A 25,198-nucleotide genomic window follows, 5' to 3' on the forward strand; every position below is an offset into this window, starting at 1 on the left:
CTTTGCCAGAGGACAGGGGGTCCTGCCTGGGTATCCATACCGTCCGGACTTGGCAGTCTCTGTCCGGGATCCTTCACGTACTTGCACACCACAGTTGGTGTGAGCACTGACAAGGGGGAAAGGTCAGGGTGCAGATCCAAAGTCTGCAGGGACGCTCCTACACAGACGCAGTAGACGGGCCAGACGAAAATTAGACTTATTTTTCCATTGCCCAGTTTGAATTAGAGGTGAAGAAGATTCAACCCAGCCCGTTGGTGAAAAAAAAAGGAAATTAATGTTCTTTGGGCTGGACATAACGTTCACATTCACATCAATGGAAAAACTGTTCCGTTCGTTCTTCAGTCAAAGTTTACAGTTGTCAGTACCATAGACATCTTGTCTTTATGCTGGTGTCTGTCGAGCCGTTAGATAGTAGGAGTGTGTTCGTGTGTGTACATCTCTTCACAGTTTCTCTTATGGTAAACACGTCTGGCAGCAGAGAGGCGGGCTTTCCTTACCACACAGCCCAGCCAGGCGGAAAGACTCACATGCATTTGTATATTTGGTCTCAAGATCCAGCTTAGAATTCGTGGCTGGGTCGGTGTAGTTTATATTTGAGACAAAATGTTATGTTTACCAGAATGAATTTTCTTATTGACATGAACACGACCATCTTTGCCAGACTGATTCGGCAAGGATGTCCTTCGTGTGTGAAGGAAAAAATTAGAAAATAACGCAGCTGCCAGAAAAAATATTATACTAATGAGAAAATAATTGCATGAGTATCGGGACCACCAGGAAGTACCTGATGTGGGTCCTTGTCCTCATGCAGTCAGGTCTCGTCTCTCGTGCGTGAGTCCTGCGTCATGTGTCCACAATGGCCCTCCAACCTGTCACGATAGTCGTCTCGTACTGTAAATTCTGGGGTCCTCTATTCATCATGGACGCCCGTGGTGTAGCGGTTAGCGTTCCTGACCGTGACGCATTTACGGGTCGCCCAGGGTCGAGCGCATAGGTTTGAATCCTGGATGGGGTTTGCAGTCCACTGTCCTGTCAACTCTGCTGTTCATCCACCCCAAGGGGTTGGTCGATAAAATGGTTACCTGGATCAGGCTAGGGTATATATATATATATATATATATATATATATATATATATATATATATATATATATATATATATATCTTTCTTTTCTTTCTTTTACACTATTCGCCATTTCCCGCGTTAGCGAGGTAGCGTTAAGAACAGAGGACTGGGCCTTTTTTGGAATATCCTCACCTGGCCCCTTATGTTCCTTCTCTTGGAAAAAAAAAAAAATGCAAAGGTGAGTAATGTGGCAGTTGAGGATATAATTGGTGTACATGGGGTGTTCAGTGTTGTAAATGGAAATGGTGAAGAGCTTGTAAATTTGTGTGCTGAAAAAGGATTTGTGATTGGGAATACTTGGTTTAAAAAAGAGACATACATAAGTATACGTATGTAAGTAGGAGAGATGGCCAAAGAGCGTTATTGGATTACGTGTTAATTCATAGGCGCGTGAAAGAGAGACTTTTGGATGTTAATGTGCTGAGAGGATCAACTGGAGGGATGTCTGATCATCGTCTTGTGGAGGCGAAGGTGAAGATATGTAGAGGTTTTCAGAAAAGAAGAATGTTGAGGTGAAGAGAGTGGTGAGAGTAAGTGAGCTTCGAACGGAGACTTGTGTGAGGAAGTACCAGGAGAGATTGAGTACAGAAGGGAAAAAGGTAAGAGCGAATGACGTAAGGGTAGTGGGGGGGGAGGAATGAGATGTATTTAGGGAAGCAGTGATGGCTTGCGCTAAAGATGCCTGTGGCATGAGAAAGGTGGGAGGTGGGCAGATTAGAAAGGGTAGTGAGTGATGAGATGAAGAAGTAAGATTGTTAGTGAAAGAGAAGAGAGAGACATTTGGACGAGTTTTGCAGGGAAATAGTGCAAATTATTGGGAGATGTATAAAAGAATGAGGCAAGAGGTCAAGAGAAAGGGGCAAGAGGTGAAAAAGAGGGCAGATGGGAGTTGGGGTGAGAGAGTATCATTAAATTTTAGGAAGGATAAAAGATGTTTTGAAAGGAGGTAAATAAAGTGCATAAGACAAGAGAACAAATTGGAACATCGGTGAAGGGGGCAAATGAGGAGGTAATAACAAGTAGTGGTGAAGTGAGATGGAGTGAGTATCTTGAAGTTTTGTTGAATGTGTTTGATGATAGGGTGGCAGATATATGGTGTTTTGGTCGAGGTGGTGTGCGAAGCGAGAGGGGTCAGGGAGAATGATTTGGTAAACGAAGAGGTAGTAAAAGCTTTGCGGAAGATGAAAGCCGGCAAGGCGGCGGGTTTGGATGGTATTGCTGTGGAATTTATTAAAAAAGGGGGTGACTGTTATTGCCTGGTTGGTGAGGATATTCATTGTATGTATGGTTCGTTATGAAGTGCCTGAGGATTGGCGGAATGCATGCATAGTGCCATTGTACAAAGGCAAAGGGGATAAAGGTGTGTGTTCAAATTACAGAGGTATAAGTTTGCTGAGTATTCTTGGGAAATTATATGGGAGGGTATTGATTGAGAGGGTGAAGGCATGTACAGAGCATCGGACTGGGGAAGAGCAGTGTGATTTCAGAAGTGGAGGAGGATGTTTAGATCAGGTGTTTGCTTTGAGGAATGTATGTGAGAAATACCTAGAAAAACAGATGGATTTGTATGTGGCATTTATGGATCTGGAAAAGGCATATGATATAGTTGATAGATATGCTCTGTGGAAAGTATGGAATGTAAGTTGGTAGAAGCAGTGAAAACTTTTTATCGAGCATGTAAGGCATGTGTACGAGTAGGAAGAGAGAAAAGTGATTGGTTCCCAGTGAATATCGGTTAGCGTAATGTCTCCATGGTTGTTTAATTTGTTTATGGATGGGATTGTTAGGGAGGTGAATGCAAGAGTTTTGGAAAGAGGAGCAAGTATGCAGTCTGTTGTCGATGAGAGGGCTTGGGAAGTTAATTTCTTGTTCGCTGATAATACAGCGCTGGTGGCTAATTCGGGTGAGAAAATGCGGAAGTTGGTGACCGAGTTTGGTAAAGTTTGTGAAAGAAGAAAGCTGAGAGTAAATGTGAATAAGAGTAAAGTTATTAGGTTCAGTAGGGTTGAGAGTCAAGTCAATTGGGAGGTAAGTTTAAATGGAGAAAAACTGGAGGAAGTGAAGTGTTTTAGATATCTGGGAGTGGATTCAGCAGCGGATGGAACCATGGAAGCGGAAATGAGTCACAGGGTGGGGGAGGGGGCTATGGTTCTGGGAGCGTTGAAGAATGTGTGGATATATATATATATATATATATATATATATATATATATATATATATATATATATATATATATATATATATATATACAGCGTTAATGGGATAGCCTTGATAGGGCTTTAGTTGGCCGTGCCGTCTCACTAACAAAAGTTTTCTCGTATTTCTTTCGTACATAAATAAAAGAGGTTTTAATGAAACCGATGGGACAGCTAGAGACTGTTTCCTATTCTTGATAATGACGTCAGTCCTTGGAAAATAGCGAATCGCACGTTTTAGGAGCCATGAACATGGTGACCACGAACCAATGTGGCTTGTATATAGGAAACCGTTGTTTAAAGACTTTCACCTTATGAAAGTCGCCCTATTTCTTTATTTACATCTTGGTGAGGGCACAGAAAAGTTCATCGTTTTCAGATATAGATGCTGAGGAATATAGACACATTCTATCCAATACAGTGTTACTTTCTACAGCATTGGATCCGCCGAGACAAGAAATCCAAGTGCCGTATAATATATTGAGAATGATCTTTGCTGCCCGTCAGTGGTATATAATGTTAGAATGTCATCAACACCAAGAAATCTAGATTTTACTGTAAACTTTTTTGTAATGTATGTATTGATGACGAAGGTTAGAACTAGGCAGGTTGAGTTCAAAAATTGTTTGTATTTGACATTGAGAACATTTTGTTTGTAGAATAGGGCAAGCATGATTTGTTTCATGATTTAGCGAACGATCATATCCCTATGTAAGTAATAGGTACATGCGTAACGATTCGCTTACAATTCTTTTCGTACATAATTCTCTAGCTTTTGTATTGTATTTTGGTTCCTCCTTCCTCCTAATCGCCTGTTTTCCATTTCCGTTCTCCAGTTCCTTGAGAATGTTTACGTTTCATATATATATATATATATATATATATATATATATATATATATATATATATATATACTCACACACACACACACACACACACACACACACACACACAATCAGACTTTGGTTGCCGAAGGTGAATAAGTTAACACGTTAGCTCACGTGACCAATCAGAGCGCGGAGGTGCACGCAGGACGAGGCTAGCCATTGGAGCACAAATTGCATGTTAAGGCTTCATCAAAACCAGAGGCGGATATGCTGTCAGGTTTTCCGCAAAAGAAGAAAAAGAAAAAAAATGATATATTTTCTTAAAACATCAGAGACTTCGTAAAAGCAGTATCATTCAGCTACATCAGTGTTTTGTGTGCGTAATATATTCTCAGTCCTTGCATTCGACGGTGTTTACATACATTTCTATTTACCGTTCTTGTACAAGAGCGATGGGAATCCTATACAAACATTACTACCGTGTTGGTGAATGCTGCTGAAGTGATGTTTGGCCCAAGTAAGGATCACAGACTTCTCACACCTTGCCCTAACCACCTAGTATTATTGATATTTTCATTCTTTTTATATGGGTTTGCTGTGGTTTGGATTAGTAAGCGTTTGTTTATAGTTGTCAATAAGATCACAGTTGTTTTGGGGATTTGCGTTGCTTTCACGCGCTGTTTACTGCTTTTGCTGTTGGCCTGTTATTGCTGCTGATGCTATTGTTGCTCCTGCTGCTTTGTTGAGCTGCTAGTATTGTTATGCTGCTGCTCTGCTGAAATGCTATGTCTGCTGTTGCTGCAGCTGCTTTTCTGAGGGGCTATTATTGATGTTGCTGCTGCTGCTCTGCTGAAATGCTATGTCTGCTGTTGCTGCAGCTGCTTTTCTGAGGGGCTATTATTGATGTTGCTGCTGCTGCTCTGCTGAGGAGCTATTAGGCTTTTACTGCTGTTGCTTCTGCTGTTCTAGGAGCTGCTGTTACTACTGGTTCTATCTAAAGTGGGCTGCTATTAATGCTGTTGCTGCTGCTACTCTGGTCAGCTGCTGTCACTGCTGCTCTTATATAGGCCATCTGAACACTGAAGTCTGGGTGACAAGGGCGCAAGCCCCAGTGCTACCTTTCCTCACCCAGCCCCTGTTGTGGATTATTTCCAAACGAGATATCTTGTGGAACCGGTTCCTCCGGTAAAGTTCATTTGTACCCGTATACCGAAGGACGTTCTGTTTTTCAGGTTATTCCTGTGATCTAAACGTTATTATAGACCCGGTAGTTGGTTGGTTATATTGGTGTAGGCCAATCGACTGTCAGAAAGATTTGAACAATAACAACAGAAATTTCGAACTGTTAATGACTAAAGTATATAAACTGAAGGATTGATGGAAACAGAGAATGGCTTATGTTGCCAGATGAATGTTAAGTTCCAAAGTGTATTCACAATTGAGGACACATCTCCTTCAGTAACGCCATGATTGAGACGAAGGGAGATCAGTGAAGCGTTGTGAGACGAGATGTGAATAAGCTCCTGAAGTAGGTATACTCTTGAGGCACAAGGGTCGTAGTGGCAGTTGGTTCAACCTCTCTATGCACAGAGTATGCTGATGCACTCAACTTTATAGCTACACACACACACACACAGACACACACACACACACACACACACACACACACACACACACACACACACACACACACACACACATGATGTAGTACACAGAACGACCACCATCAGTCACAGCCACTACCTCCTCCACGCCAGGATCCGTGCGACCCTCGGCCGACAAGTTCAGACGAGGAGGAAGCCGAATGTGGAGAGGAAGAAGTCCTGGCGGAGGTATGTCAAGAGGAGCGCTCACGACCCCAAGCCCTCCCGTGTGGCGCCAGAGCACCAGGTGAGTCCAGGTGACCAGGGGATAGGTGAATCCCTTCTGTGGTGCCGCATCTTCAGGTGAGTCCAGGTGACCAGGGGGACAGGTGAAGGCCTCCCCTGTGGTGCCGCAGCCTCACGTGAGTCCAGGTGATCAGGGGGACAGGTGAAGGCCTCCCTTGTGGTGCCGCAGCTTCAGGTGAGTCCAGGCGACCAGGGGGACAGGTGAAGCCCTCCCGTGTGGTGCCGCATCTTCAGGTGAGTCCAGATGATCAGGGGGACCGGTGAAGCCCTCCCGTGTGGTACCGCAGCTTCAGGTGAGTCCAGGTGACCAGGGGGACAGGTGAAGGCCTCCCTTGTGGTGCCGCAGCTTCAGGTGAGTCCAGGCGACCAGGGGGACAGATGAAGCCCTCCCGTGTGGTGCCTCAGCTTCAGGTGAGTCCAGGTGACCAGGGGGACAGATGAAGGCCTCCCTTGTGGTGCCACAGCCTCAGGTGAGTCCAGGAAACCAGGGGGACAAGTGAAGCCCTCACGTGTGCTGCCGCAGCCCCATGTGAGTCCAGATGGCCAGGGGGATCGGTGAGGCCCTCCCGTGTGCTGCCGCAGCCCCAGGTCAGTCAATGGAGCAGGTAAAGCCCTTCCACGTGATTCCGCAGCCCCAAGTGTGTCCAGAGGGCAGGTGAAGCCCTCCCGTGTAATGCTGCAGCCCCAGGTGAATCCAGGTGACTAGGGGGACAGGTGAAGCCCTCGCGTGGTGATCTTCCTAGACTTGTACCGAAATCAAGTCTGATGTAGCTATCCGATTTGATGAAAACGTTGACTGTAGATTTCACATGATTTGTAGATGTCAGCCATCACACATATCAACACCATCATCTGCTCTGTGTTGGTACAATTTAGATTTCAAGATAGCAGACGTCTTTCTATAAACGTAAGGACTGTAAACAAAGTCGTGAATATAATGTGTATTTCCATAGACTGAAAACGTAGCAACACGCAGTATAACATTCATATTTGACTTTGGATGAAAAGTTTTGGGTTGAGTTTGGCAGTGGTGAAGCCGGGATGCCGGTTCCTTACCTCAGCACAGATAGTCCAACTGATAGTCGTAGGATAAGGAAGATTTAGTGTTGTCAAGGCGTGTGTTGAGCAGGTACTATGGTGGTCAGCAGATGAGGCTGGAGCGGGTAGCGGACATCCGGCTGACAACACAGAGTGGCGGGAGCCACAACCTGGTGCGATACAACATCAAGGCCAGAGCGTACCAACGGGTGCCTGACGACGACCCCCTCCTGCACCTCCTCACCCTGCCCTCCAGGGTCATTCACAAGGACCAGCTGCTACAGCAGAAGGTGTTTGCGCGAGGGCCGCAGCCGGCCCGTCCACCTCCCACACCAGCCAAGAAAGGTCAGTTCAATATCCATTACACCTACCGATTGGGAAGAGCTTAAGGTGAGTTCTGTTGTCATATTACATCTCACTCTTTTGATGGATGAATAACCCCACACTAATAGCTTTCATATACTGTTATTATATGCCACCCCAAGACGACCATTTACAGGGACTTGTGCAGCGTTGAGGCAGCACTCCATGCAGGAGCAAGGTAAGGTTAGCTGCTTTGAGGCGAGAAATTTTTTCCAACAAAGATGTAGTCCTCTCCGTGTACTAACAATGGTATAGCTTTGTTGATGGTGACTTCTCACCCGCGGTGTTACTACCTGCAGGTGGTGACTTTCAACAGTCTGCAGCACCAGAAAGTACCTTCTACCCCGAAGCCCACCTCTCCCTCCTCCCGCACAGTGGGCTGAATTCCATCGACTATGAACCAGACTAACTTTGTTGTCTGTTTAGTTCCCATGTAAGCTGATTTAGTCCTTGTTTTTCACTTCCCTCATATCTTTTGCGTCATTTGTAAGAATTCTGGTGGTAATCCATGCCCATCATGCAAGTCATTCACATAGATCATGAAGTGATGGTCCCAGGACAGAACCCTGGGGCACTCCCAGTGGTGACCTCCACCCACTCAGAGAAGGCTTCTTTAACTTGTGTCCTTTGTTCCCTTCCACTGACATAATCTCTCCATCGGAGGAGTCTCCCCCTCACTCCTGCCTGGTATTTTAGCTTCTTAATCAGCCTCCCGTACGGGAATGTGTTGGGCGTATGTTTCATAGTCAGTAGTGGTATGAGTGTGTAGTCTGAATCGTGGTAACGAGTCACTGTTGTGTCAGGTCACCATGGTTCGCTGATGTTTCTATGAGATGTGAGCCCGGTCGGATGATCCCGGCCTTATGTTGGAACAAATCGAAAATTACATCTGTTGTTATTTGCAGATGACACTGTATTGTTAGCTTAATGAGGGCAGGAGTTGGAGAGAATTTGATGATTTGTGTAGAAGGAGGAAGCTGGGAGCAGAGGCAAGTTAACGAAGATCTTGGTGTTTGAAGGAGATGGAATGCCTCTGTGTAGTGCCATCCTCAGTGGTAAAGAAGTGGAAGTTATGGATAATCTAACGTAGTTGTAAGTGAAGTTCAGTTATAAACGATAGTGATTAAACTAAAGTTGAGTGTTGAGTCCATGTTTGGAAAACATTGGCTACCGAAGGCATTGGCGAATAGAAAGGATTTAAATGTAGAATGTACAAGAAGCTTACATGAAGGAGCACTCGACCCAGCTTTGATGTATGGATGTAAAACCCAAGTCTATGATGTAAGTCAGGATAGGTGAAAATAAGACAAGTAACTTGTATGGTGTAGTGGGAATTAAGAGGAAAAATAGGGTGAAATATAGGGATGTGATGAGGTGGGGTGTGAAGCAAACTTTAGTAAGGCAGCATGACTGGAAGTCTTTTAAGATAATATAGTCATGTAAGACTTGTGGCTGATGATAGGTTGATCAAAGAGTTATTTAGTAGTACAGCCGTAGGCACAGGGAGAATTACTGACAACGGAAGAGATGGATATTTATAATAAGGGAAGATTAAGGTGAGATCGGGGTATCAGAAGAATAATTTGTGATTGGGTGCCAGTGGACCGTCTGGTGTGTGTAAGAGTGGACGTGTAGAATAAAGACCCTTGGTATCACCTGTCAAGTCAGCTTAGTGTAAAGGTGAAGAAATAATGGTTTGAAAGTCCATGTTTCACATTAAGCCACTGAGCGTGGGTTGAGGAAATATGTGGGAACGAAGCTGATTTTCTGATCGATAAATAGATCAACTGTATTGATCAGTTCATTTGTGGGGGATGCATCTAAGAATGGAAGTTTCCGAATGCTTTGGAATGAATACATTACAAGGTGGAGAAGATTTACGGAGAAAATATTTGCCCACATGGTGTTATAAAGATATCAGCAATATGCTGCGAAATAGGTAAATGACTTGTCTTAAGAAATAAAAATGAATATGGAAGGAAGATGATTGTTTCTCTGAGGTGTAAATTATTCACATTATCTCCTCAAATCCACTTCAAACTGTGGTACTTCCCAAATAGAAATTCCTCCCTGAGCCTCTATAAGTATAGAAGCTCTTTCATGTTTGGAAATATCACAAGACGAGATCTCTTGGATCGTGCAGTCAGAGAAACAACACTTTTTCATTAGCATTTTGGTATCAGGAATGGGTAACTCGACTGAGAGTGGCAACTTGATTAGCGAAGTACGGAGGCGAAGGGCAGACTTGGAGCAAGGTTTACAGTGCGAACAGTTGGGTCGAGTCAGGGACACATTGGTGTATGTGTGCACTCTCTCCTCCTGCCATGGACCATGACTCCTTCCCATTTTAACAACAGTGCAGTTCGATGTTGACTCCGACTCGGACCAGGACATGGACGACGAGAAGGAGATGACGTCGCTAAGTCTGGATTTGGTGACTCGGGAGCAGTTGGCCGGGTTCGAGACGCAAGCCAACCCCTTCAACTTCAGCGAGCGAGTCTCTCAAACTGACACACACAGGCTAAAGGTACCAGTCCAGCTGTAGTGGTAGGTAAACGCAGGCTGAATTTACCAGTCACAGCTGTAGTGATGGGTAGACACAGGCTGAAGGTGCGTCATAGCTGTAGTGATAAGTAGACACAGGCTGAAGATACCACTCACAGTTGTAGTGGTAGGTAGACACAAGCTGGATATATATGTATGTATATTTACAAATAAATCCACAAGCAACGAAAAGGCATAGGCGCCAAGCTTTCGGCTATTTCTCGAGACATTTTCAGGGATGTCTTCAGAAACAGTAAAGCTTGTCATCTCTGCCTTCCCTTTTCTACTGGGTATATTTGGATTCAGTCTCCATTTCCACGGTGCCCTTGTAGTTATCTTATATATATATATATATATATATATATATATATATATATACCACATCGGTATACCACATCGCTCCAATTCACTCTATTCTTTGCCCTCCTTTCACCCTCCTGCATGTTCAGGCCCCGATCACACAAAATCTTTTTCACTCCATCTTTCCACCTCCAATTTGGTCTCCCTCTTCTCCTCGTTCCCTCCACCTCCGACACATATATCCTCTTGGTCAATCTTTCCTCACTCATTCTCTCCATGTGACCAAACCATTTCAAAACACCCTCTTCTGCTCTCTCAACCACGCTCTTTTTATTTCCACACATCTCTCTTACCCTTACGTTACTTACTCGATCAAACCACCTCACACCACACATTGTCCTCAGACATCTCATTTCCAGCACATCCATCCTCCTGCGCACAACTCTATCCATAGTCCACGCCTCGCAACCATACAACATTGTTGGAACCACTATTCCTTCAAACATACCCATTTTTGCTTTCCGAGATAATGTTCTCCACTTCCACACATTCTTCAAGGCTCCCAGAATTTTCGCCCCCTCCCCCACCCTATGATCCACTTCCGCTTCCATGGTTCCATCCGCTGCCAGATCCACTCCCAGATATCTAAAACACTTCACTTCCTCCAGTTTTTCTCCATTCAAACTCACCTCCCAATTGACTTGACCCTCAACCCTACTGTACCTAATAACCTTGCTCTTATTCACATTTACTCTTAACTTTCTTCTTTCACACACTTTACCAAACTCAGTCACCAGCTTCTGCAGTTTCTCACATGAATCAGCCACCAGCGCTGTATCATCAGCGAACAACAACTGACTCACTTCCCAAGCTCTCTCATCCCCAACAGACTTCATACTTGCCCCTCTTTCCAAAACTCTTGCATTCACCTCCCTAACAACCCCATCCATAAACAAATTAAACAACCATGGAGACATCACACACCCCTGCCGCAAACCTACATTCACTGAGAACCAATCACTTTCCTCTCTTCCTACACGTACACATGCCTTACATTATATATATATATATATATATATATATATATATATATATATATATATATATATATATATATATATATATATATATATTATATATATATATATATATATATATATATATATATATATATATATATATATATATATATATATATATATATTATATATATATATATATATATATATATATATATATATATATATATATATATATATATATATATATATATATATATATATATATATATATATATAATAAGCAAATTTCAGTTTTTGGTTTCTAGGATATATACTGTGACTGTTGGTGGTGTGTATGACAGAGCAGTGGCGTGCAGACGGACCCACCGCCAGACACCTACTTCTCGGACACCGCCGGCGTGAGCATCATCTACATTGCTTACGAGAGGGACCACCACCAGAAACTCCTGGACAGGAAGGAATTGGACAAGAAACAAGAGATAAACAGCGTGATGGAGTGTGCTCGGATAGATGATGTAAGTATATAAACTGTGGCTTCCATGCTGTTAGCCGGTCAATGTAGGAGCTAGGCTGATGGTAATTCATGCATACTAACAACATGGGAAGGATTTGCTGTGAGATGTATGCTTCACTACACTGATCTCGAGTTCTAATGCTCCACTGTACTAATCATGAGTTATAATGTTCCACTGCACCAATCATGAGTTACAATACTCCACTATACTGATCACGAGTTATAATGCTCCACTATACTAATCACGAGTTATAATGCTCCACTATACTGATCATGAGTTTTAGTGTTCCACTACACTAATCAGGAGTTACTATGCTCCACTATACTGATCACAAGTTATAATGCTCCACTATACTGATCACGAGTTATAATGCTCTACTATACTAATCACGAGTTATAATGCTCCACTATACTAATCATGAGTTTTAGTGTTCCACTACACTAATCAGGAGTTACTATGCTCCACTATACTGATCACGAGTTATAATGCTCCACTATATTAATCACGAGTTATGATGCTCCACTGTACTAATGAGTTATAATGCTCCACTACACTAATCATGAGTTATAATGTTCCACTAATCATGAGTTATGCTGCTCCACTTTACTACTCACAAGTTATAATGCTCCTCTACACTAGTCACGACTTATAATGTTCCATTTCACAAGTGAAATCATATAATTGTTTTTTAGTTAATGTTTTATTTAGTCACTTCGAGGCTTTGTGTCATGCTTGGAGCACCTTTGTTAGTTTACGATGCCCTCGTTATAATCTTTGATCATTAATCACCCCTATTGAAGTATTGTTATGTGTTCTTTATGCCACAGAGATGGGTCTCCTCACCGTACATGACCGGGCATCCCTGGGAACTGGTTATATATATATATATATATATATATATATATATATATATATATATATATATATATTTAAAATATATTATATATAGTATGTATGTAGTGGTGTGTGTGTGTGTGTACGGGAAAATTAGGGTTAATTGTTGGGCCCTCTTTGGGTGTTAGAAGGGGGAAACCAACCTTTTCAACTTCGGCCTGCGGGGAAAACCAACCGCATTTGGGTGTAGGTGTTTTAATTCGAAAAAGAAACTGTACGGGCCCTGCTTTGGTTGAAACGGGAGATGCGGGGGACCCGCACTAAACCGATGGTTAATTATTAACCCAAGGGGTTTAAAACCCAAAAGGCATTTAAAAAGGCTTTAAATTTCAAACCCTCTTTCAAGCCCAAACCCAAGGGGAATTCCAAAGCATTTTTTCTAAAATTTAACCTCTTTTAAGGGGCTCCCTCTTTCCTTCAAACCCTCAAATTTAATTGTATAACCCCTTTGGAATCCACGGTCGCATTTTAACTGGCCCGATGGGAATGCCCTGAACTCGGTTTAATAACTCCTGATTTAAATTACCCTCCGGGGAAAAAACCCATATTAAGGTTATGCAGGGTTGAATAAACAAGCCCCATTTATCCCAACCCTTTTTAAACGAAACCCAACAAAGGCCCAGGGTTAAGGATAAAACCTCGGGGAAATCCCCCGGGGCCCAGTTTTAAGGGAACAAGGAAAGAACCCTCCGCAGGTTATTTAACAACCCTTTTTAAACCTAACCTAAACCTTTCCCTGCAGGAAACTTTCAACCACGGGAAAACGAAGAACCACAACCCCTGAAAGGGAAGGGTAAAAACCCCGGGGTTAAATACTAGCCGCAAAAACAAAAACCCGGGAAAACAACCTCGCAACTTACAAAATGTTTTCAATAAATGGTTTTATCAAACCTCGGGAATTTTTTGAATCAGGGTTATCTGCAGAACCGCTTTTAAACCGTACGAACCACCTTTAAATTATGGGAGCGGGGAAGGGGTTTCCCAACCTTTCAATTTAAATTACCCTATGTTCAAGTTCAACCTAGGTTTCCGGCACGAATTGGGTTAATTTATAACCCTGTAAATGACGATGCAAAAGGGACGGGGCCGGCACCCCTTACTAACCGTTTATTTCCATAGCCCCTTTTTAAACCCCCACTGGACCTGCTTTCAAGCCAACACCGAGGTTAAGCGTCTGGCCAGCATTTGGGAACAAACCCCCTCATTTAAACTTATAACCCAAAAAATGGTTAAAGCCTTAGGGCCCGGGAGGGTTAAATTTTATTGAGACCTGAATTAAATTATCCTCAGGTTGAATAACTGGCCCTTTGAAGAAAACCCACAACCCCAACCCCAATTTGGGGGATTTAATAGGGTTAAATTTACTCCTTCTTTAAAAGGGTTTATAAATTGGGGTTTTAATTTAGAACCTCGGGAAACTGAAATGGGGCCTGCATTTAACCCTTCTCCTTGTGGTTGTTTACTGGTCCTGGTTAATTTGGGGTTTCAGGTTGAATTTTATTCATTTTTAAATATCAGTGATATTCAATTTTTTCCCTGTTTTGTACAATGAAATTAGGCCGTAGAAGTTTATAGATCAGGGTTAAATGAAATAACCCTTTAAAAGGTTTTCTAAAATTTCATTTAAGGTTGTATAACCTTTAATAAAAGGCGAGGACCTTTTTTAAAAAAGGGTACGAGGAATTTGGCTGCCAATGGGGAGCGCATTTGCATTTAAAAGGGATAAAATTTTAAATTTTACTAAGCCCCAAAAAGTATTTTAATTTTTGAATTCCCTCGGGTTAAAATTACGAGACCTGCATGCTTGATGCTGCACTGAGACCTGCATGGTTGAAGGTATACTGAGACCAGCATGGTTGAAGGTATACTGAGACCAGCATGGTTGAAGGTATGCCGAGACCTGCATGGTTGAAGGTGTACTGAGACCTGCATGGTTGAAGGTGTACTGAGACCTGCATGGTTGAAGGTGTACTGAGGCCTGCATGGTTCAACCTGTACTGAGACCTGCATGGTTGAAGGTATACTGAGACCAGCATGGTTGAAGGTATACTGAGACCAGCATGGTTGAAGGTATACTGAGACCTGCATGGTTAATGCTGCACTGAGATCTGCATGGTTGAAGCTGTACTGAGACCAGCATGGTTGAAGGTATACTGAGACCAGCATGGTTGAAGGTATACTGAGACCTGCATGGTTGATGCTGCACTGAGATCTGCATGGTTGAAGGTATACTGAGACCTGCATGGTTGAAGGTATGCCGAGACCTGCATGGTTGAAGGTGTACTGAGACCTGCATGGTTGAAGGTATACCGAGACCTGCATGGTTGAAACTGTACTGAGACCTGCATGGTTGAAGGTATACTAAGACCTGCATGGTTGAAAGTATACTGAGACCTGCATGGTTGAAGGTATACTGAGACCTGCATAGTTCAAGCTGTACTGAGGCCTGCATGGTTCAAGCTGTACTGAGACCTGCATGGTTGAAGGTGTACTGAGACCTGCATGGTTGAAGGTGTACTGAGGCCTGCATGGTTGAAGGTGTACTGAGACCTGCATGGTTGAAGGTGTACTGAGACCTGCATGGTTGAAGGTGTACTGAGGCCTGCATGGTTCAAGCTGTACTGAGACCTGCATGGTTGAAGGTGTACTGAGACCTGCATGGTTGAAGGTGTACTGAGACCTGCATGGTTGAAGGTGTACTGAGACCTGCATGGTTGAAGGTGTACTGAGACCTGCATGGTTGAAGGTGTACTGAGACCTGCATGGTTGAAGGTGTACTGAGACCTGCATGGTTGAAGGTGTACTGAGGCCTGCATGGTTGAAGGTGTACTGAGACCTGCATGGTTGAAGGTGTACTGAGACCTGCATGGTTGAAGGTGTACTGAGGCCTGCATGGCTCAAGCTGTACTGAGACCTGCATGGTTGAAGGTGTACTGAGACCTGCATGGTTGAAGGTGTACTGAGACCTGCATGGTTGAAGGTGTACTGAGACCTGCATGGTTGAAGGTGTACTGAGGCCTGCATGGTTCAAGCTGTACTGAGACCTGCATGGTTGAAGGTGTACTGAGACCTGCATGGTTGAAGGTGTACTGAGACCTGCATGGTTGAAGGTGTACTGAGGCCTGCATGGTTCAAGCTGTACTGAGACCTGCATGGTTGAAGGTGTACTGAGACCTGCATGGTTCAAGCTGTACTGAGACCTGCATGGTTGAAGGTGTACTGAGACCTGCATGGTTGAAGGTGTACTGAGACCTGCATGGTTGAAGGTGTACTGAGACCTGCATGGTTGAAGGTGTACTGAGACCTCTGTTTGGACAGGCAAAGACTGAAGGCTTGGTACAGTTTGGACCAGGCATGCTGGGCCTCAGCCGCGTCCCATGGCTTTTGTCCGTAACTGCATATAGTACAGTTGGACGGAGAACAGAGAACAGGATGTATATGTGGGAATTTTGTGAAGACACGAGTAACGCCTGGCAGCCAATACATAAGTGATTCCAGGGGAGGAGCACAAACACTTTACCCATCCTCCATGCAGTCCCTGAGGAAGGAGACGCCGGAGGTAGCGGAGCCGCGCGGGAGGGCATCCCAGGGCTCATTAACCTGGCAGGTCTGCATGAAGCTGCTGTCATCCTCGAGAGGATGGTCGTCCAAAACATCTACGATGACATTGTGCAAGGTATGTCTACGGCAGGGGGAGTGTGTTAACTCACTTAATAGTATAACAGAACACCTGGATCTCTGTGTAGTTCGGAAAGTAAGACTGGATCACAGTAAATGTGGATATCAACCTAATATAGCTCTTATATGCTGCTCTTTATATCATGTTACTCTGTCCTTTTGAAATGCTTAAGCATCTTATATAGTTAGGTAGCTCATGAAATCGTCATTGTAGAGTCTAGGCATCTTAAATCGTAACATCACTGCTACAAAAGAAACATATCTCTACAATGCTCACAACTTTTGTTAATGATAGATGTCAGGTGGTAGATATTCTTGGGAAGGCTGGCGTGCAGCAACACTTGGCTGATGTTTACGCCACACAGCTCTGCTCATTGAGTGGGGGATGACTCTCATGTGTGCACATTGTCTGCTGCAGACTTCATGTATTGGGAGGACGGGGGCGATGACTACCACCCGATGGAGGGTTCGCTCTTGCCCCTCTGGAAGTTTGCCTGTGACACCTCCCGCTCGCTGATCGTCTCCGACGTTTGCTGGAGTCCCGTGTACCGCGACCTCTTCGCTGCTGCCTACAGTGCTGGTGAGCGGCGGCAGGTGGCAGAAATGTTGCTTTGTTCTTACGGTCGAGGTAGATGATAATATCATCCTCAGTATTAAGAAAGACGAGAAGAATTTTGTCATGTTGAATGAATGAAATGAGTGAGGGGAAGTAGACACTACAAGAAAGATCTACTCAAAGAAAAGGAGTGAGGAGGGATGGGATGGGATGAGTATCGTAGCAAAGGTATAAAATAGTAGAAGAATTAGGTCACAAGCTCTACTGATACCAATATAAGATAATGTTTTGTGGCTGCTTCAGTAGAATATACAAAGAAGGGAGACGGAAATGAAATGAATGGGAATTTCTTATGGAGATGATTATTTAAAAAAAAAAAAAAGAATCAAATAGCTATATGTGGTGAATGAATCTGTCGGCTGCTAATGTTTGTGTCAGGGATGATAATGTTGTTGCAAGTGGAGTTGTCTTCCGGGGATATATTGTCTTATGAAAAACTCTGTGACGTCTGTAGTAGTATTATGGGGGGGGGGGGGTCATGTGGCAATGGAAGAACAAGCTCTGTGAACACTGAGCCAGGACACACATTTCTGAGGCAGACTGATCCGTGTGTGAGTTGTCTGAGGTACCTGCCAATGGTGTACCACCTGCTGAGGTACACCACCAGCTGAGGTACAGTATCCTGCAGATGGTACACCAACTGTGGTACAGTAACCTGCGGATGGTACACCAACTGAGTTACAATAACCTGCAGATGGTACACCACCAACTGAGGTACAGTAAACTGCAGATGGTACACCACCAGCTGCGGTACAGTAACGTGCAGATGGTACACCACTAGCTGGGGTACAGTGACTTGCAGGTACAGTAAACTGCAGATGGTACACCACCAGCTGCGGTACAGTAACGTGCAGATGGTACACCACTAGCTGGGGTACAGTGACTTGCAGATAGTACATCACCAGCTGAGGTACAGTTACCTGCAGATGGTACACCACCAGCCATCATATATTTTCTAATTTCTTATTTAAGGAAGGTTTGTGGTTCTCCTTCAGTGTGTCTAACATGGTGAACTACAGGGGCTCATATATGTTCATTTCATTCCCTACATTTGCCGTGACTGGAGCTGTTATTGTCGGCAGGTGAGGCAGGCGGGGTCGGGGCCGAGGGTATGCTGTGCCTCTACACCCTGAAGAACCCCAGCACACCCGAGAGGATCTTCCGCTCCCACTGTGGCGTCACCTGCGTCCACTTCCACCCGAGGGTACCTGACCTGATACGTGGGCTGGCGTTGTGTTGTCCCCTTAACACAGGGTGTTGTGCTCCTCCCTGGTGGGACTCTCATCATGTTGTATCCTTCAGTCACGGACGAAAGACGTCATCCGGGACGGGACTTAAATGAAGTACAAAAATGGCTAAAACGTCTTGAAAAAAAAGAGTAGAGAGCCGAAGAAAAATAACCGAAGAGTTTCGAAATGAAAAACCTGCCTTTTAAAGATGGGCAGGTCGTCTTTGTCAGTCTTATGTGGCTTAGCAGATGACCTGACCCTAATGGTTTAACTGATAGTCCTTGTGCTGTGCTATTACTTGATGACGGTCCTGATAACAGCTTGTAGTGCCTTAGTTATTAGTCTTGGTATCTGGCATGGTATTTACCTGTTAGTACAGTTACTCTCCCTCGCCCCTGCTGTTGGCACACCCTTGCACAGCCGTGTTCCTCTGAGTAATGAACGCGTCCCCTCGAAAACATAGCCTTGCAATTCCATCTTGGCACCAGCTATGCACGATCATGCCCTTATTTTCTCTAAGGCCAGCCATCATATCTACTGTTGGAAATTAGACATTATAGTGTAGGTTCTTGAGATATGTATATACCACAGCTACATAACATGAGATGGGAAGATCTTCTTGATATATGACCATGGCCTCTACAGAACTTAACTCATTCAAGGTCACAGACATCGTCTTAGAAAAGCTGTTGCCAACTATGTGCTCAATATTCATCATCTGAGGCGACTGGACAAGGCTTGTTTTTTTCCAAGATGACAGAGCCTGATACAGAGAGATCTTATGTGTGAGATACAAAAAAAAAAAGAAAAGTAGGGAACGTCTGATCTCCAGCACTCTAGATGATGACTGGCTTAATAGAAAGCGTGAGAGATTATCCATGAAACTCGTTAGTTCAGTATTGGTAATTATCTAATAGAAATAATGTAAGTTAAGAAAGAAAAGTTTTAAGACTATATCTCTTGTGAAGTTGTCTGTCAGTTGTTGAGGTGGGTCCGTGCGTGCGTGTGACCTGCTACTGTTGATAACGTAACTGTTGTGTGCCCACAGTACGCTAGCCTGGTGGCCGCCGGATGGGGTGATGGCACTGTGGTGGTCTACTACGTCCGCTCCACCGGTGCCCAACACATGATACACTCGACTCCTGTTGATGGCAAACACCTCCTGCCCGTGACTCGGGTACGTCATGTGTACATAAGGTGAAAACAACGCGGGAAACGGCGATCGAGTATGAAAAATGAAAAAAAAAAAAAATACCTGCTGAGCCTTAGCTTGATAGGTTAACTGTAAAGATTATCTATGTTTTGTATAGTAACTACTATATGACGCTGAGCACGCTCTTGATATGGATTAATCCTGAAGAAAACCTCATTCAAACATATATATTAGGGACGTGAGTTGACTCTCTACCTGAGGTTTCACAGCCAGATATTCCTGTTAACTTTCCCGCCTTTATCTTCAACTGTGTCAATTATCATCAACCGTCTAGCTCTTCCTTCCCACCTTTCCCGGATAAGCCTCCCATCCTCATCGTTGAGTCATCATTACCTAATGCTAGTTGCTCTTGTCGTGTTCTGCAGATCCGATGGATTGACACTGAAGCGTCCGAGGACCTGAGCCTGTACTCTGTGTCCCTGGACGGCCGCGTGACCTACTGGCGGGTGACCCCATCAGCCCTCCTCCCGTCTGATGTCCTCGACCTGAACAAGAACCCCCAACTCGCACCTGACCAGTGCCAACCACACCTGCAGGGTAACAGGTTCCCATTCAGTCCCCAACAGACACACTGACACAATACACGCGCATCGGCGACTTAAGGGTTGACATAGGACCCCTGTTTTTCACCAGGAAACAACAATAATACCTAGGAGGGTACAGTGAAGGGCTTGCAGTGATGGACCGACCCACATTGGTAGACAGAAGAAGAGGGACATGATTATGTCAGTTCTCAAACTCCTCAGTGGTTCTGGTGATGTGAATGGTAAAACGTTCCTTTGAAACACAGAGGGGGCCATTGAACTAGAGGTCCAAAAAATCAAGGAAAAGGAAATTTAGGAGAAGTTTTGAGAAAATATATAGCAAGGACAAAGCTGTAGACAAATTGTACATGTGAATAATGTCACTATTAAGAATCTGTAAAACAAACTTTTAACAAAAATGACAGGTTAGAATATGGGACCCCATGAGCGTCAGAGAATCTCCATGTTCATGATAGGTAAACAAACAACACACTCGCACACACTTCCATGAATTTATTTATCCCGTGTTGAGGATGAGAGAGTAATTGCCTTGGCAAATTAACACGCTGGTGACATTATCTGGACACTTGATGATATTGTATGTTGTCAGTAAGTGATTGAAGGTCATATTAAGCCCATTTCATCTGCCATACAGGGATAGGGACGTGTCTGGCCCTTAAACCTGACGACAGGACACAGCTCCTGCTAGGTGTGGACACTGGCTCTGTGTACCAGTTTTCCATTGCATGTCCAAGCCACTCCTGCACCCGCTACCCCGCCCACACCGCCTCCGTCAGGGACGTTGCTTGGAATCATTACCACAACAAGGTCTTCATCTCTTGCTCACTAGACTGGACCGTCAAGATCTGGCTTCAGTTCAGTCTGTAAGTTCTCGCTCACGTCACCACTCTTCTTGTTTTATCTCTTTCCACCACTGAATCTCCCGCTGCCGACTGTCCTCGCCTACTTTCTCCAGAAATATGACTCTGTTATGAAAAGTATACACCATGCTTTTTTAAACGTTGGCGGCTCCACCTACAAAAAAAGATCCATCTTAATATAAAAAGCTTAATGAGAGGAAAAAATATGAGATGAGGATAAGCATTTACGAATTTTGGAGAAAGTGAAAAACCTGTCAATTAGAAAGTGTAAAGTCTTAGTTATTGGTAAAGATATGGTAGGGAGTGGAACACTTATCAATACGACCCACCTTTGAGTTGCTGATGGCCACACAGTAATCATGTGATGCAGCAGTTTGCTGGATATGGCGTAACATAGCTAGCAATGGGGGGCACACAAGCAGCCAGCTCTCGGGAGCAAAAACAAAGTATTACCTATAGAAGAGGGAAAATGTACCAACATTGCGGTGTAGGGCAAAAGGGGTCAAGTTTCGATTCAACCCGGTTAAGTAGGGATGCAGAGCTAGAACCACCCCAGATGTGAAAGCAGTACCTCATAGGAACGGATCAATCCATGTAAACGAAGGAACTGTTCGGAAGAAAAGTAATTATCTAAATAGAACTTACAGTTTCTTTGGGGCGGACGTTGCTCTTTCCGTTATGTGAGGTTTCGAAGATAGTGTGGGTGTTACAGTAATACCAAGTAAGTTTTCATTGAATCAAGAAGTGATATTAGATATCCGTGAAAGAAGGGAGGAAAAAGAGGAGGAATGTTCGATAAAGAGATGGGCAGAAACTGGGTGTTAGGGGCAATAAACTTTACCTGCTTTCATCTGCCCCACTAAGATATCCTGCTCAAATCTGATTTCATTGAGGAAGATATATTGAGACGAGACAGATGGAGTGAGAGAAGGCGCAGATTTGAGGGATGTGGAGGAATGCATTGTTGTCAGCGTATGAGTGCATTTTGTTGTTTGTAGAAGGAAATCGTTGATAAAGAGGAGAAAAAGTGTAGCGGACAGGACAGAACCTTGAGGGACACCGATGTTGATAAAGGCTGGGGGAGAGGTTGTCCCATCAACAACCAGTGAGATAGATCGGTCAGAAAAGAAGTTGGAGACGAGGGAGCAAAGTGAGGAAGGGAAGCGAAAAGAGGGTAGCTTAGAGATGAAGCTCCGATGCCACAGCCTGTTAAAAGCTTTGGATATAATAAGGACAACTACATTAGGATTCCTAAGAATCTTTCAGGGACGATGGTCAGACATTAGTAACATATCAGCCGTGGATCTCGCCATACGGAAGATATGCTGATGATCAGGAAAGAGCTGTGCGATTCTAAGATGTCTGAGGATATGGTGTTTTAAGAAGGATTCAGACTTTGGAAACAGTAGATGTCAAAGCAACAAGACGATAGTTAAAGAGATTAGAACGGTTACCCTTCTTGGGAACGGGATGTACCAACGCATGCATCCAAAAAGGAAAAGTTTTCTTTATAAACAGAAACGGAACAGAAGAGCAAGCACAGCTCCAAGTTCGGTGGAATACTCAACTCACGGGGACGGGCGGGCGCCACCAGGACCATAATCCTTGCATGTGTCCAGAGAGAGAACTTTTAGAACAGTTCGAATAGATATTACAGGGAGAGGCATAAGATAAGTAAGAGGAACTTCAGGGAATGAAGGTATGTTCGAGTCATCGAAGGAGTTGGAAAAGAAACGGGAACCAGAGAGAATTACTTTGTCGACGAGAAAGCAATGGAGGAATGGTAGAGCAACAGATGCCTTAAGTTAAAGACCAGATACCATCAGTGGATGAAGAAGAAAGGTTATCAATGCTTCTTTGAGTAAAAGGAGTCTTTGCTTCACTGATAAAGTGCTTGTAGTGACAACGGGCAGTGATAAGTGCTGAATGAGATTCGGAGGAGAGTTTTCATAGGCGTGATGCGCCTGATCTCTTGCCTGAATGGCTTCAGAACAGGAACGGTTGAACGTCTTGGAGGAAGATGAGATATATATTTCCATTCCTGCAACAGTTACCTCTGCTATGCGTTTGACTGTGACAGAAGCATCACTGCATGAGAGACAGTAATTTACACAAGGAAAGTCAGCAAACAATATTCGTAAGTTATTTCAGTCATCATTATCGAGGTGCCAATATTTACATTCAGAGAGAGCTGCTGGAGAAGGGGTGCTGTTAATATAGTTACATTCATGAGAATATGGTCAGATGCACAACCTGGGGGCGAGATTGTGTAGCTACAGTGTAAAAGATTAGAGACAGAAAACAGATCCAGAATATTACGAGAGTGGTCACAGCGGTCAGGAATATGGGTGGGTTAGGTGATAATTTGCTCTAGATCATTAAGAATGCAGAATGTAAGGGCTTCTGGCTCCCGTCCATCCGTATGGTGGGAGTTCAACGATTCACTATGGCGAACGTTGAAATCCCCAGGGTAGAGGATCTCTGCTTGCGGGTGAGAGGATGTTGCAGTCTCATGGCAAGATTTCAGATGGTCGAATAACAGGTGTGTTCTAATAAGCACAGACACCACCTTTGAACTGGAATCATGAGTGGAGATTATAACTGGATATGAGAAAGGGGCTAGAGAGAATATCTTTAGACAATTGGGTTTCATAGAGAAGTAAGATATTAGGAGGGGTACGAGACAGATAGTGAATGGAGAAATAGCTTGGCTGTAGAGTCGGGCTGGAATCCGAAGATTCGTAGCACCCCATGATTCCTGAGACTAGGAGCCATAAGTTCAATGGATTGTGCAGACAATAGATAGCAAGAGAACGTACAACATTTAAGCACTAAGAATATGCCAGGACTAGTCCGGTAGTCCAGTTTAACGCTCCTGTCTGGACGATAGAACCACCTTGGGTGTGGCTGTTGTCAGCAACCTACCTAATGGGTTGCTGCAAGGATAGGAGACGGAATGATCCTCTGGTTATCCGGGAGGGGCCAGTACACTACCAACTGAGCCCTTCCTCTCGTGGAATGCTTTCATTTTCAATTTTTTTGTGCTGTACTCGGCAGGGAAGCAAGCATCGCACCATTGGAATATTAATCTCACTGGTAGGCCTCTTTGCTTTATCTCTCAAGTCTTTGACCTTCCTGAATTTCCCTGAAACAGGATTTCTGTTTATTTTGAGGTTACTGAATCTTGTGGTCATCTTCTTACAGCACTGACATACTCCCTCGTCATCCCGTTAGGGGTAGTCAGGGATGACCTACGTATCAGTGGACCTCAACATAAACGCACTGCATCTTTCCCGTACAACAACCCAACCAATGAATACTTCCAGACGAATGTTTAAAGATACATTCCTCCCCTTTTTCCGTCCATAGATTAACACTGACAACTCAAGACATGAATGAGAGGCACGTATCCAACTAATGTTTTCTGATCACATTAACCTTAGACAGGAAAGCTTAATCGTTCATCTCTCTTCCCTCCAGCTCGCCTCTGATGACCCTAGACCTTGGGGGGGCGGTGGCAGGAGTCCAGTGGGCACCCTACAGCAGCAGCGTCTTCGTGGCCGTGACAGACGAGGGCCGCGTCCAGGTGTACGACCTCTTCTTCCGCAAGTCGTACCCTCTGTGTTCCCAGAGGCTCCTGCACCGTCGGCAGGTGGCAGTGTCCTGTGTGGCCCTGAACCCCAAGCACCCGGTCATCCTGGTGGGTGGGGAGAGGTGAGTGGTTAAGGGAGAGGACCACTGATACTTGTGGTGGGGGAGAGGACCACTGATACTAGTGGTATGGGAGAGGATCACTGTGCTGATTGTGTGGAAGAGGACCACTGATACTGGTGGTGGAGGAGAGGATCACTGATATTGGTGGTGTGGGAGAGGACTACTGATACTAGTGGTGGGGGAGAGGATCACTGATACTGGTGGTATGTGAGAGGACCACTGATACTGGTGGTGGGGGAGAGGATCACTGATACTGGTGGTATGTGAGAGGACCACTGATACTGGTGGTGGAGGAGAGGATCACTGATACTGGTGGTATGGGAGAGGACCACTGATACTGGTGGTGGAGGAGAGGACCATTGATACTGGTGGTGGGGAAGAGGATAATTGATACCGATAATGGTTGAGAGGTACCAATAATACTGACGGTGGTGGTTTAGAGGGACCACTAATACTACTGAAGGGGAACAACGGACACTGGCACTGGAAAAGGAATCGTTGATCCAGGTGGTACAGAAGTATGCCATGTTGTTAGTGGTCATGAGTGACCATTAACACTGGTGTAGAGGACAGGTGATAATAATGGTAGGGAGGAATCTTTACGTGTGCAGGTTAAGAGAAGTGAGTGAA

The 25,198-nt window shown here is 44.3% G+C and overlaps 1 protein-coding gene across 3 annotated transcripts in view; it reads left to right on the forward strand.

Moving 5' to 3' along the window:
* Window positions 1–25,198, forward strand: part of LOC139749862 (dynein intermediate chain 2, ciliary-like) — a 43,319-nt gene that overhangs the window by 16,901 nt on the left and 1,220 nt on the right. For 2 of the 3 annotated variants that reach the window (XM_071664204.1, XM_071664206.1), the window contains 8 exons: window positions 5,906–6,038; window positions 7,183–7,420; window positions 9,796–9,965; window positions 11,646–11,819; window positions 19,285–19,413; window positions 19,815–19,986; window positions 20,629–20,857; window positions 24,335–24,568. In XM_071664204.1, coding sequence (XP_071520305.1) covers window positions 5,906–6,038; window positions 7,183–7,420; window positions 9,796–9,965; window positions 11,646–11,819; window positions 19,285–19,413; window positions 19,815–19,986; window positions 20,629–20,857; window positions 24,335–24,568 — 1,479 coding nt within the window. The remainder of the gene's footprint in view (window positions 1–5,905; window positions 6,039–7,182; window positions 7,421–9,795; window positions 9,966–11,645; window positions 11,820–19,284; window positions 19,414–19,814; window positions 19,987–20,628; window positions 20,858–24,334; window positions 24,569–25,198) is intronic. The other variant, XM_071664205.1, reaches the window with a different exon arrangement.

This window comes from Panulirus ornatus, chromosome 8 (genome assembly GCF_036320965.1).
Source record: "Panulirus ornatus isolate Po-2019 chromosome 8, ASM3632096v1, whole genome shotgun sequence".
NCBI classification, from domain to species: Eukaryota; Metazoa; Arthropoda; class Malacostraca; order Decapoda; family Palinuridae; genus Panulirus; species Panulirus ornatus.